Source organism: Theobroma umbraticum, unplaced genomic scaffold (genome assembly GCF_002168275.2).
Source record: "Theobroma umbraticum cultivar Fairchild unplaced genomic scaffold, ASM216827v3 scaffold_30.0, whole genome shotgun sequence".
Taxonomy (NCBI): Eukaryota; Viridiplantae; Streptophyta; class Magnoliopsida; order Malvales; family Malvaceae; genus Theobroma; species Theobroma umbraticum.
Genome location: NW_018397254.1, coordinates 8,997,900 through 9,010,863, shown reverse-complemented (window position 1 = coordinate 9,010,863; position 12,964 = coordinate 8,997,900). Strand labels below are relative to the sequence as shown.

General features: G+C 36.1%; 4 protein-coding genes across 5 annotated transcripts in view; all 4 read right to left on the bottom strand.

Moving 5' to 3' along the window:
- LOC149527742 (uncharacterized) overlaps positions 1 to 405 on the bottom strand; it is a 3,572-nt gene extending 3,167 nt beyond the window's left edge. Inside the window, exon 1 of the mRNA XM_089785407.1 lies at positions 119 to 405. Within this exon, the coding sequence (XP_089641533.1) occupies positions 119 to 405 (287 nt within the window). The remainder of the gene's footprint in view (positions 1 to 118) is intronic.
- A 3,893-nt stretch (positions 406 to 4,298) lies between these two features.
- Positions 4,299 to 5,340, bottom strand: LOC110419588 (uncharacterized). Its single transcript, XM_021432689.2, has one exon. It carries the CDS (start codon positions 5,300 to 5,302, stop codon positions 4,508 to 4,510), a length of 795 nt encoding a protein of 264 aa, XP_021288364.1. The 5' UTR covers positions 5,303 to 5,340; the 3' UTR covers positions 4,299 to 4,507.
- A 3,034-nt stretch (positions 5,341 to 8,374) lies between these two features.
- On the bottom strand, positions 8,375 to 9,385 carry LOC110420264 (uncharacterized). Of its 2 annotated transcripts, XM_021433526.2 has the most exons (2): positions 8,778 to 9,385; positions 8,375 to 8,744 (listed from the first exon to the last, which is right to left on the bottom strand). In XM_021433526.2, exons 1-2 carry the CDS (start codon positions 9,333 to 9,335, stop codon positions 8,610 to 8,612), a joined length of 693 nt encoding a protein of 230 aa, XP_021289201.1. In that variant the 5' UTR covers positions 9,336 to 9,385; the 3' UTR covers positions 8,375 to 8,609. The 2 variants fall into 2 exon arrangements, with proteins under 2 accessions (XP_021289201.1, XP_021289193.1); XM_021433518.2 differs by having other exon boundaries at positions 8,375 to 9,385.
- Positions 9,386 to 10,409: 1,024 nt separating this feature from the next.
- LOC110416009 (chromatin-remodeling complex subunit) lies at positions 10,410 to 12,444 on the bottom strand. The gene is made up of 3 exons (XM_021427830.2): positions 12,026 to 12,444; positions 11,641 to 11,708; positions 10,410 to 10,863 (listed from the first exon to the last, which is right to left on the bottom strand). The coding sequence occupies exons 1-3, from the start codon at positions 12,195 to 12,197 to the stop codon at positions 10,732 to 10,734; spliced, it is 372 nt and encodes a 123-aa protein (XP_021283505.1). The 5' UTR covers positions 12,198 to 12,444; the 3' UTR covers positions 10,410 to 10,731.
- Positions 12,445 to 12,964: the final 520 nt, after the last annotated feature.

Here is a 12,964-nt window from a genome sequence, read left to right as displayed (position 1 = left end):
GTAATTTAGAGCGACAGCATATTGGTACAGCATCAATGCTACCAATAATGAAACTTAAGGTAGTGTAAGAATTCAAGGAGTAGTGGTTGAATGAGATGGAATAAGCTTAGGGTCGGACATGTCCTCGGCAACAGTTGGTACGGTAGGCAAAAAGGGCTTAAACAATTCTGGCAAAATGGGCAGTTCAGGCTTTGGCAATTCTGGAAATTCAGGTAATGGTGGCAATTCGACCTTTGGAAATGGCAGTAGGTCAGGCAATTCAGGCTTAGGAAGTTCGGGTATCTCTGGCAAAGTTACTTCAAGAAGATTGCGTGCCTGAACAAGGATGGTACCGTCGCTGCTTATGGACCACAAAGTGATTAGAAAAAGCGGTAATATAAGGGTTGAGAGGTAGTGAGATGTCATCACTGGTGCAACAAACAAAGCTTCAAGTGGAAACAGTGTTTAACCAGCTCCTACGACTCTGTGTATTTGTGCTTGAATATTCCTGTATACTACGCTTTTATAGATGCAGAAAGCGGAAGATGGGAGGGTTTTGAGAAACGTTGGTGGGAAAGTGTATGTAGTTAGTTCCAACTGCTTACCTGCATTACTTCCTTTGCTACTGTCACAATAATGAATTACTCAAACATATCTATACTCTGCCCCTCTGCTAACTGCTACTTGTAGTTACTATTAGCCAAGCGAATTGCTTGCTGCTCACAACATTTACCGATTATTCATGGAATGTATGGTATTGTAGGCAGTTGCATGCATGCATGCTATCTCAATCATCGATCTAGTGGGCATAAATCGGCCAAAGAAAAGATTGTATAAGTCCTTCGGTCTGCTTTTCTAGGTATTACTCACTTTGAAGAGATTATTGATAATGCCTTTTTAATTCCTTGACATAAAATATGTTCATTTTTATAGTTAATTGACATTAAATAGAATCCTCAAGTCACCAGCAAAGATTGGGTTAGTGATGAAAGAGACAGATAACAATATTCGGTTTAGTTTTTCCACCATAAGAATGGTTATAAATAAGAAAAAAATTCTCCACCTTAAGGAAAACAAGAAGGATTGATCAAATTATATTGAATTTATTATTAAAAACAGAACGTGCAGTACAAAACATTATTCTCCATTTTACTAATAAAATTTTCCTGCAATTATAAAAAGATGTTAACTAGCTTTAAATATTTGATTAATTCACTATTTCTTTTAAAGGGGTTACTTTTTGTTTATGTAGCAGGAAATTAATTATTGGAAGTGTTAAGTTGTATAGAATTTTCTTAAAAAGGAAAAAATTGGTTAAATCAATTTTTAATTAATCAATAGTGGGCTAAAATTGTGTCGAGGTACCAATTAGATTTTAAGTTAATTATGATTATGAAGTTCAACTATTTGACCTTAAAAAATTAAAACCATATCCCTACGTACATAGGAAATTTTTATATTTTACTAACGATGTATAGGATTACTATTGCATGCAACACTACGACATAAAATCTAGCTGATTATAAGTGAAATTAAAAATAAATGTAATAGTTATTAACTTTTAATAAAATATAAGCATACAATACAACAAACAGTACGGGGGAATTATGGACTATGGTCTTGTGGACATAAGAATTAGTATATGAATCTCCTCTCCGCAATTCACCAATTATTAACACGCTAAGTTATACTTGAACACCCAACATTCTGCGGAAACTACTATAGAAGACAAGGGGGTGCAATGTAGTGATTCAAGGATTGGCCATTGGCTATTCAGGAAATTTGGGCACTTCTAGCTTTGGCCACTGCGGCACCTTAGGCATTTCTGCCATTGGAAACTCAGGCACCTTGGGCATTTCCGGCTTTGGAAACTCGGGCCACTTAGGTTCTTCTGGCTTTGGCCATTCAGTCGATTTAGGCACCTCTGGCTTTGGCGATTCAGTTGATTTAGCCACCTCTGGCTCTGGCAACTTATGTATTTTAGGCTTTTCATGTTTTGGCAACTCTGGCTTTTTGCAATCATGCTTTTGCCTTTTCTGAGGAACCTCAAGCTTTTCCGATTTGGGTTTCTCAGCTTCCCTGGGCATTTCGAGTTTTGGCAACCGAGGGTACTTGGGCATTTCTGTCTTTAATTCGGGTTTTTTCTTCTCAGGCACTTCGGATTCTGGCAACTCAGGATACTTGGGCTCTTCAGGCTTTTGCAACTCTGGCATTTTGGGCCATTCGGGCACTTCAGGCATCTGAGGCTTGTAAGGAAGTTCCGGCTTCTCTGGCAAGGTTATCTGAGTCTCTAAATGGCGTCGAGGCCCTACCAAGACACTCATTACTGACAAACCAATCAGCAAAAGCTGTAAAATGAAGAAAGGAAGGCGAACATTTTGGGCCATGGTTGAGGGAGATGACAAGAAGGATAACTAATCTTCCCAACCAGTGAGCTTTGGATTAAGTATATTTGTCTGTGCATTGTTGTTCGTGTGTCATTAGCCTTCTATAGATGTGAGAAGCGGAGAATGGGAGGTCTGAAAGCTGGTTTGTTAGGATTTCCTCTACGTAGTTAGTACAACGTCTTACCTACATTACTTGACTATTTCCGTATCACGATTAAAATGTGCTCCGCCTCCAAATAGCTTATCAACAGTTCCTACAAATTAATTAAACTAGGGGAAAACAACAGATTAAATATACAAATTATACATTATCAAGTTGAGTTCTTTAGGTCTGGTCATCAGAAAATGCTCATTGGATTTTTTTTTGAAATTATTAGACCAATCTTATGTACCCAGAATCATTAATCATTTCAGAACATTAATGATATAGAATTCAGGTTGTAGTAACATTATCAGAATCACAAGCATACATACAGTCTATCAGCCTGTTTTCTTGTTTTTTATTTTATTTTATTTTTATTTTTCAGCCAGCCAAATAGCTTCTTCTTTTCTTCGTTTTAACATAATTCTTGTCACCAGTTGAACTAAACATGTGTTTTTTTTTTTTAAATTGGGAGGCATAAACTGGCCCAAAAGGGAAAAAATCGAAGGCAACCCAGGCTCTGATCTACTCTTGGCAACCTACAGCTTGCATGTTATCAGTTTCATTCCCTTTGTTCTAGAATCTTTTGACAAATTTCCGGTTATTTTAGACTTCACGTATCTCCTCACAATCACATCCATGAGTAGCATGGTTTGATAAAGTGTTATTCTTCAGTCGATCACCGAACATGTCCCTGCTACATTATTATTGTAGAAATTTGTGAATGCATTGCATTCATTTCTTCCTCAGTACTTGACCACTCAGGTTTTGCTTGCATGGAAAATGATTACTAATCAAGACAAAAGTGATTTATCAATGAGGTGATAACTAATACTAATAATAATAATAATAATAAGCACTGCAAAGTAATAACAAGTTAATCTTATGTTCCTCGCATTCTAATTATCTCGATTTTCTTTTCCTTCAGTTCAATGGCTCAGTTATAGAAATAAGATATTTCTTTCCATTCCAAATTCTATTTGAAGTACAAATTAATTTCAAATATTATTTTTCCGTTTCAGTACTATGTTTCTTGACTATATGTATAAGTTTATGCTTCTTGAAGGTGAATCTCAACACTTTTTCAAGTCTTTTTTGTCTTTTCTTCTTTCTTTTTTCTGATTCCAATTGATTTCATATGGATAAATTTAAGTGAATGTTAAGTAATGCATATGATGATGAGGTTCTTCCAACCAAACACGTTAAATTGGTTGTGGTAATTATACACAATGTACTAAATGACAAGAAACCCTCAATTATCTAGTGATGAGAATGAGATATTGTTATTTGTTTATTTATTTATTTCTCCAAATTTTGCTTATCACTGTTAGAGGCTTCAAAAACAGAGGGATTATATGAATAGGAAAGACCCTTTTTATCCTGGTCATGGCAATGATTGTTTGCAAAGAATTTCTACAATGCATGCCCTGTCCTTCTTTTTCTCTTTTTAGCCATAAATCATCGTCCTGAATTAATTTCAATTACTTTATTTTGTTTAGAAAGAATTCTTAATTTGAGTGTTGTCATTAGATAATAGATGCTAAATAAGATTTATACCATTTACACAGCTTATGGAAGCATATAATACCATGGGGGACCATTTTGCATAAATGTAGTAACTAATACATATGGTAGGGTGAAACAAAATTGAACATATTGAATAGGACGAGACGAGACGACTACAACAGAATCATTCTGAACTATAAATTTATAAAATTATAAATTTATTAAAAAATTATATATAATAAAATAAACGAGACGACTACAATAGAACACTTTGGAACAACATCTCAAACAACACATTTATGCATCATCAGGTCTAAGCAACAATGAATACACTCATCCACTAATCAACAGACTACTATAAGAGGAACCCTAGCAACAATATGTGTAATGCAGGTGACAAAGGCAGTGTCAAGATTCAAGGGCTCGTTGTTGTGTAAGGTGGAGTTTAGGAAGGGATGGGGAAGTCTTTAGGAAGACTTGTCATGGTAGGCAATTAAGGCCGGTTGGGCACTTCTTCCTTTGGCGCTTCAGACTTTGGCAAGTCAGGCAACTTGGGTAGTTCTGGCTTGGGCAATTCCGGAACTTTGGGTTCTTCGTGTTTTGGAAGGTCAGGCAGCTTAGGCAACTCAGGCTTTGGTAACTCAGGAACCTTGGGTTCTTCAGGTTTTGGCATTTCAGGCAACTTAGGCAATTCAGGCTTTGGCAACTCAGGAACTTTTGGCAATTCAGGCTTTGGCAACTCAGGAGCTTTGGGCAACTCTGGAACTTTAGGCAATTCAGGCTTTGGAAACTCTGGAGCTTTTTCTTCTTCAGGTTTTTGCAATTCAGACAACTTGGGTAACTCAGGCTTTGGAGACTCAGGAACTTTGGGCAATTCAGACTTTGGCAACTCAGGAGTTTTGGGCAATTCAGGCTTAGGCAACACGGGCACTTTGGGCAATTCAGGCTTTGGCAACTCAGGAGTTTTGGACAATTCAGGCTTAGGCAACTCCGGTACTTTAGGCAACTCTGGCTTTGGCAACTCAGGAACTTTTGGCAATTCAGGCTTAGGCAACTCAGGCACTTTTGGAATTTCTGGCTTCGGAGCTTCTGGTAGCTCAGGCTTTGGGAGTTCAACCTTAGGAAAGGGAGGTATCTCAGGCAATTCTGGCTTAGGAAGCTCAGGTTTCTGCGGCATCGATGTCTCCAAAAGACGTCGAGCACCAACCAAGATAGTGTTGCTGCTCCTAAGTGAAAAAGTGATCAGCAAAAATGGTAGTATAAAGAAAGGGAAACGGTAGCAAGCCATGGTTAAAAAATAGATGACAAATGCTTCAAAATGAGTAATAGCTGTGCACTTGTTAATGCAATTGCATGCGCTGATGAGCCTTTTATAGGAGTGGGAAGTGGAGAACAGGGGATTTCTAGCGCTGGTTGGTGAGAAATTCTACATTTTGTTAGCTCAACTTCTCACCTGTTCATGACTGAAACGTAAGGCTTTCAAACTAAATCTACTGTTAGCGATGCCATGGAACTATTCGAACTCTGAAATGATGACACATCCATTTGACTTCTCCAAAACTAGTTGTTGAAGAAACTTTATTCAGCTCTCACCGTTTTGTTCAAAGCATCGTGATCTTTATGGGTTGAATAAGCAATAGAGTTACGCATAGTGAAGTAACAAGTTGAACTCCTTTGTGAGGCTAACGGTTGTTGTTTTGTTTTTGATTGATAGCAAACAACAGTGGCAAAGCTAACAGGTTAAATTAAGTTGAAATTTTTAAACATCAACAGGAATTTAATTTTCTTTCTTAATGGGCCGTTGAACAAAACATGCACACGGCACCACGATCACCACCTAGAAGCTTTATCTGCTCTTTGGGTAGTTCTGCTATCAACTACCTGCTTTTGCACCTTGACAATTTGCTCATGTTTCTTAGTGTGTATTTCTCTTTTTCTAGAAGAAAAAAAAACGAACAAAAATTTTAAGTGAGAGATATAAAGAAAGTGAAATTATGAAAGTTGGATTACTTATGTGTTACCAAGCACACAATAAACAGCTAACGGCAGTCTATTAGCAATTGAAATGATCTATTTGTGTTACAACTAGCCAGCCAGAGACTAACTGCGCAGAAGAGTGAAGTTGAGGTTTATATTAAAAGTTCAAAGGTAAACAATTTAAGCAAAAGCAAACATGGTTCAATAGACTCCAAAAGGGTAGATCTGATGAGACGTAGGTGATTTTTGGTTGCATGAAGAGTTCCACGCAATATGTCAATATAAAAGTTGCATTGCAACAAAAAATAATATCAATATATATGCCTTGAGGCTGCATCTATCATGTTTGCTCGTGCCTAGTCTGTTCTACGTCAATGCCATCTCCCACTCTTTCTTAGTCCTTATTTCTTCCTTCTGAGCTGAACACACCTCTCTAGTCTCCGCCAAACCCATAATTCCTTCCCGAAATTCATATCATTTCCACTCATTTGGTTGTTCCCACGTGCCCATGAGAATGATCAGTCATCCATAGAAATGTTGTTTTTTGTTTGTAAATTTTTGAGCCAATTACTGTGCATGCAGCTTTTGTTTTTCTATTAATATAACATTTAATTGATCTTGCAAGTGGCCATAGATAATAAAATATTATATAAAATGCTCATTTTCACAAATTATAATTTTGTGTTCTTTAATTTATATAAACATTTATGTAAATAATAATATAGCAAATTAAAATTATTATTCATCATGCTGTTTTAAATCTAGTTTCTAGGAAAAGTAAGATTTGATTTTCTATCTTTAAAAAATAATACAAAAATTCTCTATCCACCAAGATATCTACCATCAAGAAGAAATTAAAAGGTTTATAAATTAAAGATTTCAAGCTAAAAATAGAATTAAGTTTGTACTAATTAAATCAATTGATGATTCTGAACAAGTTTTGAACTTACTATTTCAGATGCTTTCCTTGTATATATGGAAATTAGAAATGGCTTATCAAATGAATGGTTTCTTTAACTGAAAGTATAGTTGAGAACAGTAATACACACACCCCTAATTCCAATTTGTTTGTCTTTCTATTTGTATAATCTTTTCTGTTTTGCCTTGTATACACATTCTTTCTCTTTAAATTCCATCCTCGTTGCCAATATGGATAAATTTAAGTGAATGTTTAGTAATGCATGTGATAATGTGGTTCTTCCAACCAAAAACGTTAAAGTGATTGTAGTAATTATGCAATGTGATAAATGACGAGAGACCCTTTATCACAAGCTTAGAATTTTAGTCAAGAATTTATATGAATCTTAAAGCTTAGAGTGCGGCGTTAAAGATTTGAGATAAAAAGTCTAAACAAATCTAATTCTTAAAATTTTAACCAAGAACTACATTGCGCTTAAAGTTTGGAATAAAAAGATTATGTCTAACTCAGAATTTTGTATAAAAATGCGAAAGCGAAAACTTAATAAACTTGAAAAAAAAACTTTAAAAAAAATAATTGTATTATTCTAAAAGAAACAAATACCTACAATTTTAAACAATAATTGTATTATTGCCAAGAGAAAAACAAATAATTAAGATTCTAAACAAATAACTTAATGCTTACATGCTTGAATTGCTTGAATGAATGATTACTAGGACAATTGGCTCTCTTATCTTTTTTTTCCCCTAGAAGCTTAAGATACTGTTTATAATATAACTTTCTTCTACTTCTAGCGGTTTATTACAACTAGAATAGGTAATAAAAGATTTAAGCAAATAAATATTCTACAATTAACCTAAAATCCTAATTTAAGTAAAATAAATAATAATTATATATAAAAATTCTATCCCTATCAAATTACTCTTATCCGAGAGTCCTTTTAAAGTCGAGCTTCGTGCAAATTCTCCATACATTCGACCCGCAGTCTTGCCAGATTGAGTAACGCAGCGTGTCTGCTGCCGGCAATCAAAATTGGCCCATGGTCAATTTTTGGCCTTGGGAGGTATAGGGCACTTATTTGTGCTGCTGTCCCAACTAGACTTGTGGGCTATGGGCAAAACCGTGACACCCTCAATTATCTAATAATGGCACATTGTTTTTTTTTTTATTTACATCTCCAAATTTTGCTTACCATTGTTAAAGGCTTCAAAAACAGAGGGATTATGTGCAAAATAATATCTACAATAGGAGCTTTCTCCTTCTTTTTTCCTTTTTGGCCATAATTTCAAGAACTTTATTTGGTTTGGAAAGGATTGTTAGTTTGAGTGTTGTCATAGACAATAGGTGCTAATTAAGATTTATACCATGTACACAGCTTACGGAAGCGTTTAGTGCTGTAGGAGGCCATGCTGCATAATTGTAGTAACTAATAAATATGCTAGGATGAAACAAAATTGAACTTACTGAATAAGAAAATCAAACTTTATATGTATTTATAAATTTATTAGGAAATTACATATGATAAAACAGTGGAGATAATTACAACAGAACTGTTCTAAAACAACAACTCAAACAACACATCTATGAATCATCTGGTCTAGCAACAATGAATACACTCATCCGCTAATCAAGAGACTACTAGAAGAGGTATACCTAGCAACAATATGTGTAATGTAGGGGACGAAGGCAGTGTGATGATTCAAGGGCTCGTGGTAGTGTAAGGTGGAGTGAAGGAAGGGATGGGAAAGTCTTTAGGAAGACTTGGCATAGTAGGCAATTCAGGCAACTTGGGCACTTCTTCCTTTGGCGTTTCAGGCTTTGGCAAGTCAGGCAACTTGGGTAGTTCTGGCTTGGGCAACTCTGGAACTTTGGGCAACTCAGGCTTTGGTAACTCTGTAACTTTAGGCAATTCAGGTTTTGGCAACTCTGGAACTTTGGGCAATTCAGGCTTTGGCAACTCGGGAACTTTTGGCAATTCAGGAGCTTTGGGCAACTCTGGAACTTTAGGAAATTCAGGCTTTGGAAACTCTGGAACTTTCACTTCTTCAGGTTTTTGCAATTCAGGCAACTTGGGTAACTCAGGCTTTGGCAACTCAGGAACTTGGGGCAATTCAGGCTTTGGCAGCTCTGGCACTTTTGGCAACTCAGGAGGTTTGGGCAATTCAGGCTTAGGCAACTCTGGCTTTGGTAACTCAGGCACCTTCGGTATTTCTGGCTTCGGAAAATCTGGCAGCTCAGGCTTTGGGAGTTCAACCTTAGGAAAGGGAGGTATCTCAGGCAATTCTGGCTTAGGAAGCTCAGGTTTCTCTGGCACCGATGTCTCTAAAAAACGTCGGGCACCAACCAGGATTGTGTTGCTGCTCCTAAGTGACAAAGTGATCAGCAAAAAGGGTAGTATAAAGAAAGGGAAACGGTAGCAAGCCATGGTTAAAAAATAGATGACAAGTGCCTCAAAATGAAAACTAGCTGTGAGCTTGTTAATGCAATTGCATGCGTTGATGAGCCTTTTATAGGCGTGGGAAGTGGAAAACAGGGGATTTCTAGGGCTGGTTGGTGAGAAATTCTACATTTTGTTAGCTCAACTTCTCACCTGTTCATGACTGAAACGTAAAGCTTTCAAACTAAATCTGCTCATAGTCATGCCATGGAACAATTCGAACTCTGATATGATGACACATCCATTTGACTTCTCCATAATTAGTTGTTGAAGAAATTTTATTCAGTTCTCACCGTTTCGTTCAAAGCATTGTGATCTTTTTGGGTTGAATAAGCAATTGAGTTACGCATAGTAAAGCAACAAGTTGAACTCCCTTGTAAGGCTAACGATTGTTTTTTTCTTGTTGATCGATTGCGAATAACAGTGGCAAAGCTAACAGGTTAAAGAATGCTGAGCTGTTTTAAACATCAGCAGGAATTTCTATCTCAATGGGCCGTTGAACAAAACACGCAAACCACTGACCACACGACGTCACCACCTAGGAGCTTTGTCTGCTCTTTTGGTAGTTCTGCTATCTACGACCTGCTTTTGCATCTCGACAGTGTGTTCATGATTCTTTGTGTCTATTTCTACTTTTTCTTTAAAACAAAAACAAAAGGTCATCTAGAGATATAAAAGAAAGTAAAATTATGAAAGTTCGATAACTTATGAGTTATGATGTATCAAATAACAGCTAATGGCAATCCATTAGATTAGTCAGTTGAAATATTACTGTGATAACAATAATATTTTATTCTAATTAAACTTTAAAATAAGTTTTATTTAAAGTATTTCACGAATTAAGTTTCAAACCCCAATGTCGTGCGTCAATTTGATTTGCTGGAAAGAAGAATACATTTTCTTCGTCAAGTACATGATAATTTTCTTCTTTTCATTTAAAGATGGGTGCTAAATCGCCGTATATTGGTATATCAGTTGTTATTTACTTTCTATGCCAGGCAAGAAACGATTGCATTGTACTGAACTTGGTCCAAATTCTCAAGGTATGAACCGACTAGCACATTAAATCCTAAATAGAATGATCCTGCTTTGGAGAGCACTGGAGCAGACAGCCTCATCCCATAGAAAAAGTACCGTTTTAGGGGAGTCCAGTTTAACTGGTACTACAATTAACCCATAACTATCCAAGAAAATTACTTCAGTTTTGGAGAGGTTTCTAGGGGCATGTGATAGTTTATTCTCCTATCCATGAATCAAACAAATCGTAGATTATGCACCATGATATCTTGGGGATGATACATTCAAGTAAAACCTCATCTAATTGTCAAGTAAATAATTGATTCAAGACCAAACCCGTCTTCCACATCTCTTGAATGAAAAACCTTCACTTCAAAACCACTGCCGCCTTCCTAAGAGCCAGATACCTTTGCACATACTCATTGGGAAGAGATCTCACAAGCTTGAAGACATCAGCATTTGCATAGCGGAGATTGGTCCTTGGATCATAGTAAGGTGCCTGCACGACAATAAAAGATTACCCTTTGGAAAGTAAACAAGTATCCAAAATGAGTGGAGGATGCAAGAACTAATACGAAGTATATTGTTCTTCACTGTATTCTAGAAATTTAAATGATCTATTTGTGTTACAACTAGCTAGAGTCTGACTCTGCAGAACAGTGAAGTTCAGGTTCATATTAAACATTCAATGTAAACAATTTAAGCACAAGCAAACATGGCTCAATAGACTCCAAAATAGTTGAGGCATGAGGAGTTTCACGCAATATGTCCATATAAAGTTTGCAACAGCCACATTTAGTTATTCTATTCATAGAATCAGTATCTACCACAGCCACTACTTTGGTGCAGGTTGTAACACAAGGGCAGCCTATATATTTCGCCCTCTTTTGAATCAAGAAGTTTGAGCAATAGTCATTTATGTAACTAAGAATATGAGATCCATTGACAGTGTAGTTGAATTTAGCTAAGTATATCCAGCCAAACCTAGTTCAAATAGCCAAAACCAGCACGCTCAACTCACACACTGCAAGCATCTTTTTCTTTTCTACTGAAGAAATAAAAAAGAAGTGGAAAGACACATATGAACGGTTGGAAGTTTAAAGCAGACGGACAGCGACCCAAACAGCAGTATTATTTCTCTTTCAACAATAGGAATCGGGCAATCTAGGGTATCAACTATCAACTGAGCATAGATGAAGTTTGAAGCAAGCATCATATGTTCCAAAAAATAATCTTAAAACCCTCAAAGTTTCAAGTGATTAACAGAATCACATACCTCAAATCCTGTGATATCACAAATTTTTTTGCATGGATGCATTGAAGGTGGTGACTCAATATTAACATCTGCAAAATCACATTAAAAAGAGGGATAATCCTATCCGGTTGAGCTTGATATTGATTTATTTGCAAGAAATATTTTTACAACAGAAGCTTCTAAACATGTAAATTCCTCTTAAAATGCCACACTGTTAGTCCAAATTAATAAAAACAACAAAATACAAAGAGATCAAACAAGCTTTTAATATATAATTTTGTAAGATTTTCATTGAAACTACTGGAAAACCTCAGCTTCATCCAACTCTGAACTCTTCAAGATAATTATCAACCCATATTGACAAAACAATATTTTATATAAACACGAAAGAAAAAAAAAACCTTACAATTGGGTTCATCAGGAGGATAATTATGGTAATTTTCAGCCTGAAGGATTTGCTTGAGCTGTTTCCACCTGACTTTTGATTGGCCTTTTGGGTATTTCTCATACATTTGTATCCTCTTGAAACTCATATGTGTTGGCAATACCAACTCTGCTTTTATCACCTCTGCCTCCATTGCTTCTCAATAATCTCAAACCCCAACAAAATAAGAGCTCCCCACACAAAAATGGGGGAAAAAAGAGATCTTGATCTTGATCTTGAGTCTCGAATGAAAACCCTAAAAGTAGAGGTTGTTGAGGAAGACAATGAAAACCGACCTCGCGTTGATGTCCACGTCGGATAAGAAAGGTCTCTGCTGGGTCAGTTATATAGAGGGCCCATGTAATCTGATGTGTAAGTTTTTCCATTACCCCCCTTCTTAAATGCTCAGCTTATCTTTATCGGTTGTGAACGACGTCGGATTTCTCTTTCTTCCTTCTGGAGTCAAAAAAAGTTATAATAAAAGAACGTCAACAACAACACGACACAGTTTGAAGCAGTAAAACCAAAAATCATAATCCATAACTTTACTTGGTACAACGTTTATAATAGTCAGTTTCTTTGCTTTTCTTTTTTTATTTTTTTGCAATAACTTCAGAAGGCCTTTGTTCTGTTTTTCAGTTTCTTTTTTCTCCATGCAAAGCTTTAATTTTTATTGCAGATTTTGAAGATCGTTATTGGAGACCTTGTTCACAGGTAATGATTGATGATCCTGATTATTATTATATTAAAAAAATAGCCCTTTTGATGATCTCCTTCGATGCTGCTGAGAAAATTTTTTGACTGAAAAAGGTCAAACATTATTTTAGCTTGATCTTTTCTTCTGTTTAGCTTGATTTTTGTGTTGTGTTTTTGTTTGTTTAAGTGGATCTTTTGATTGCGGTTGAGAATTATTACTGGGTT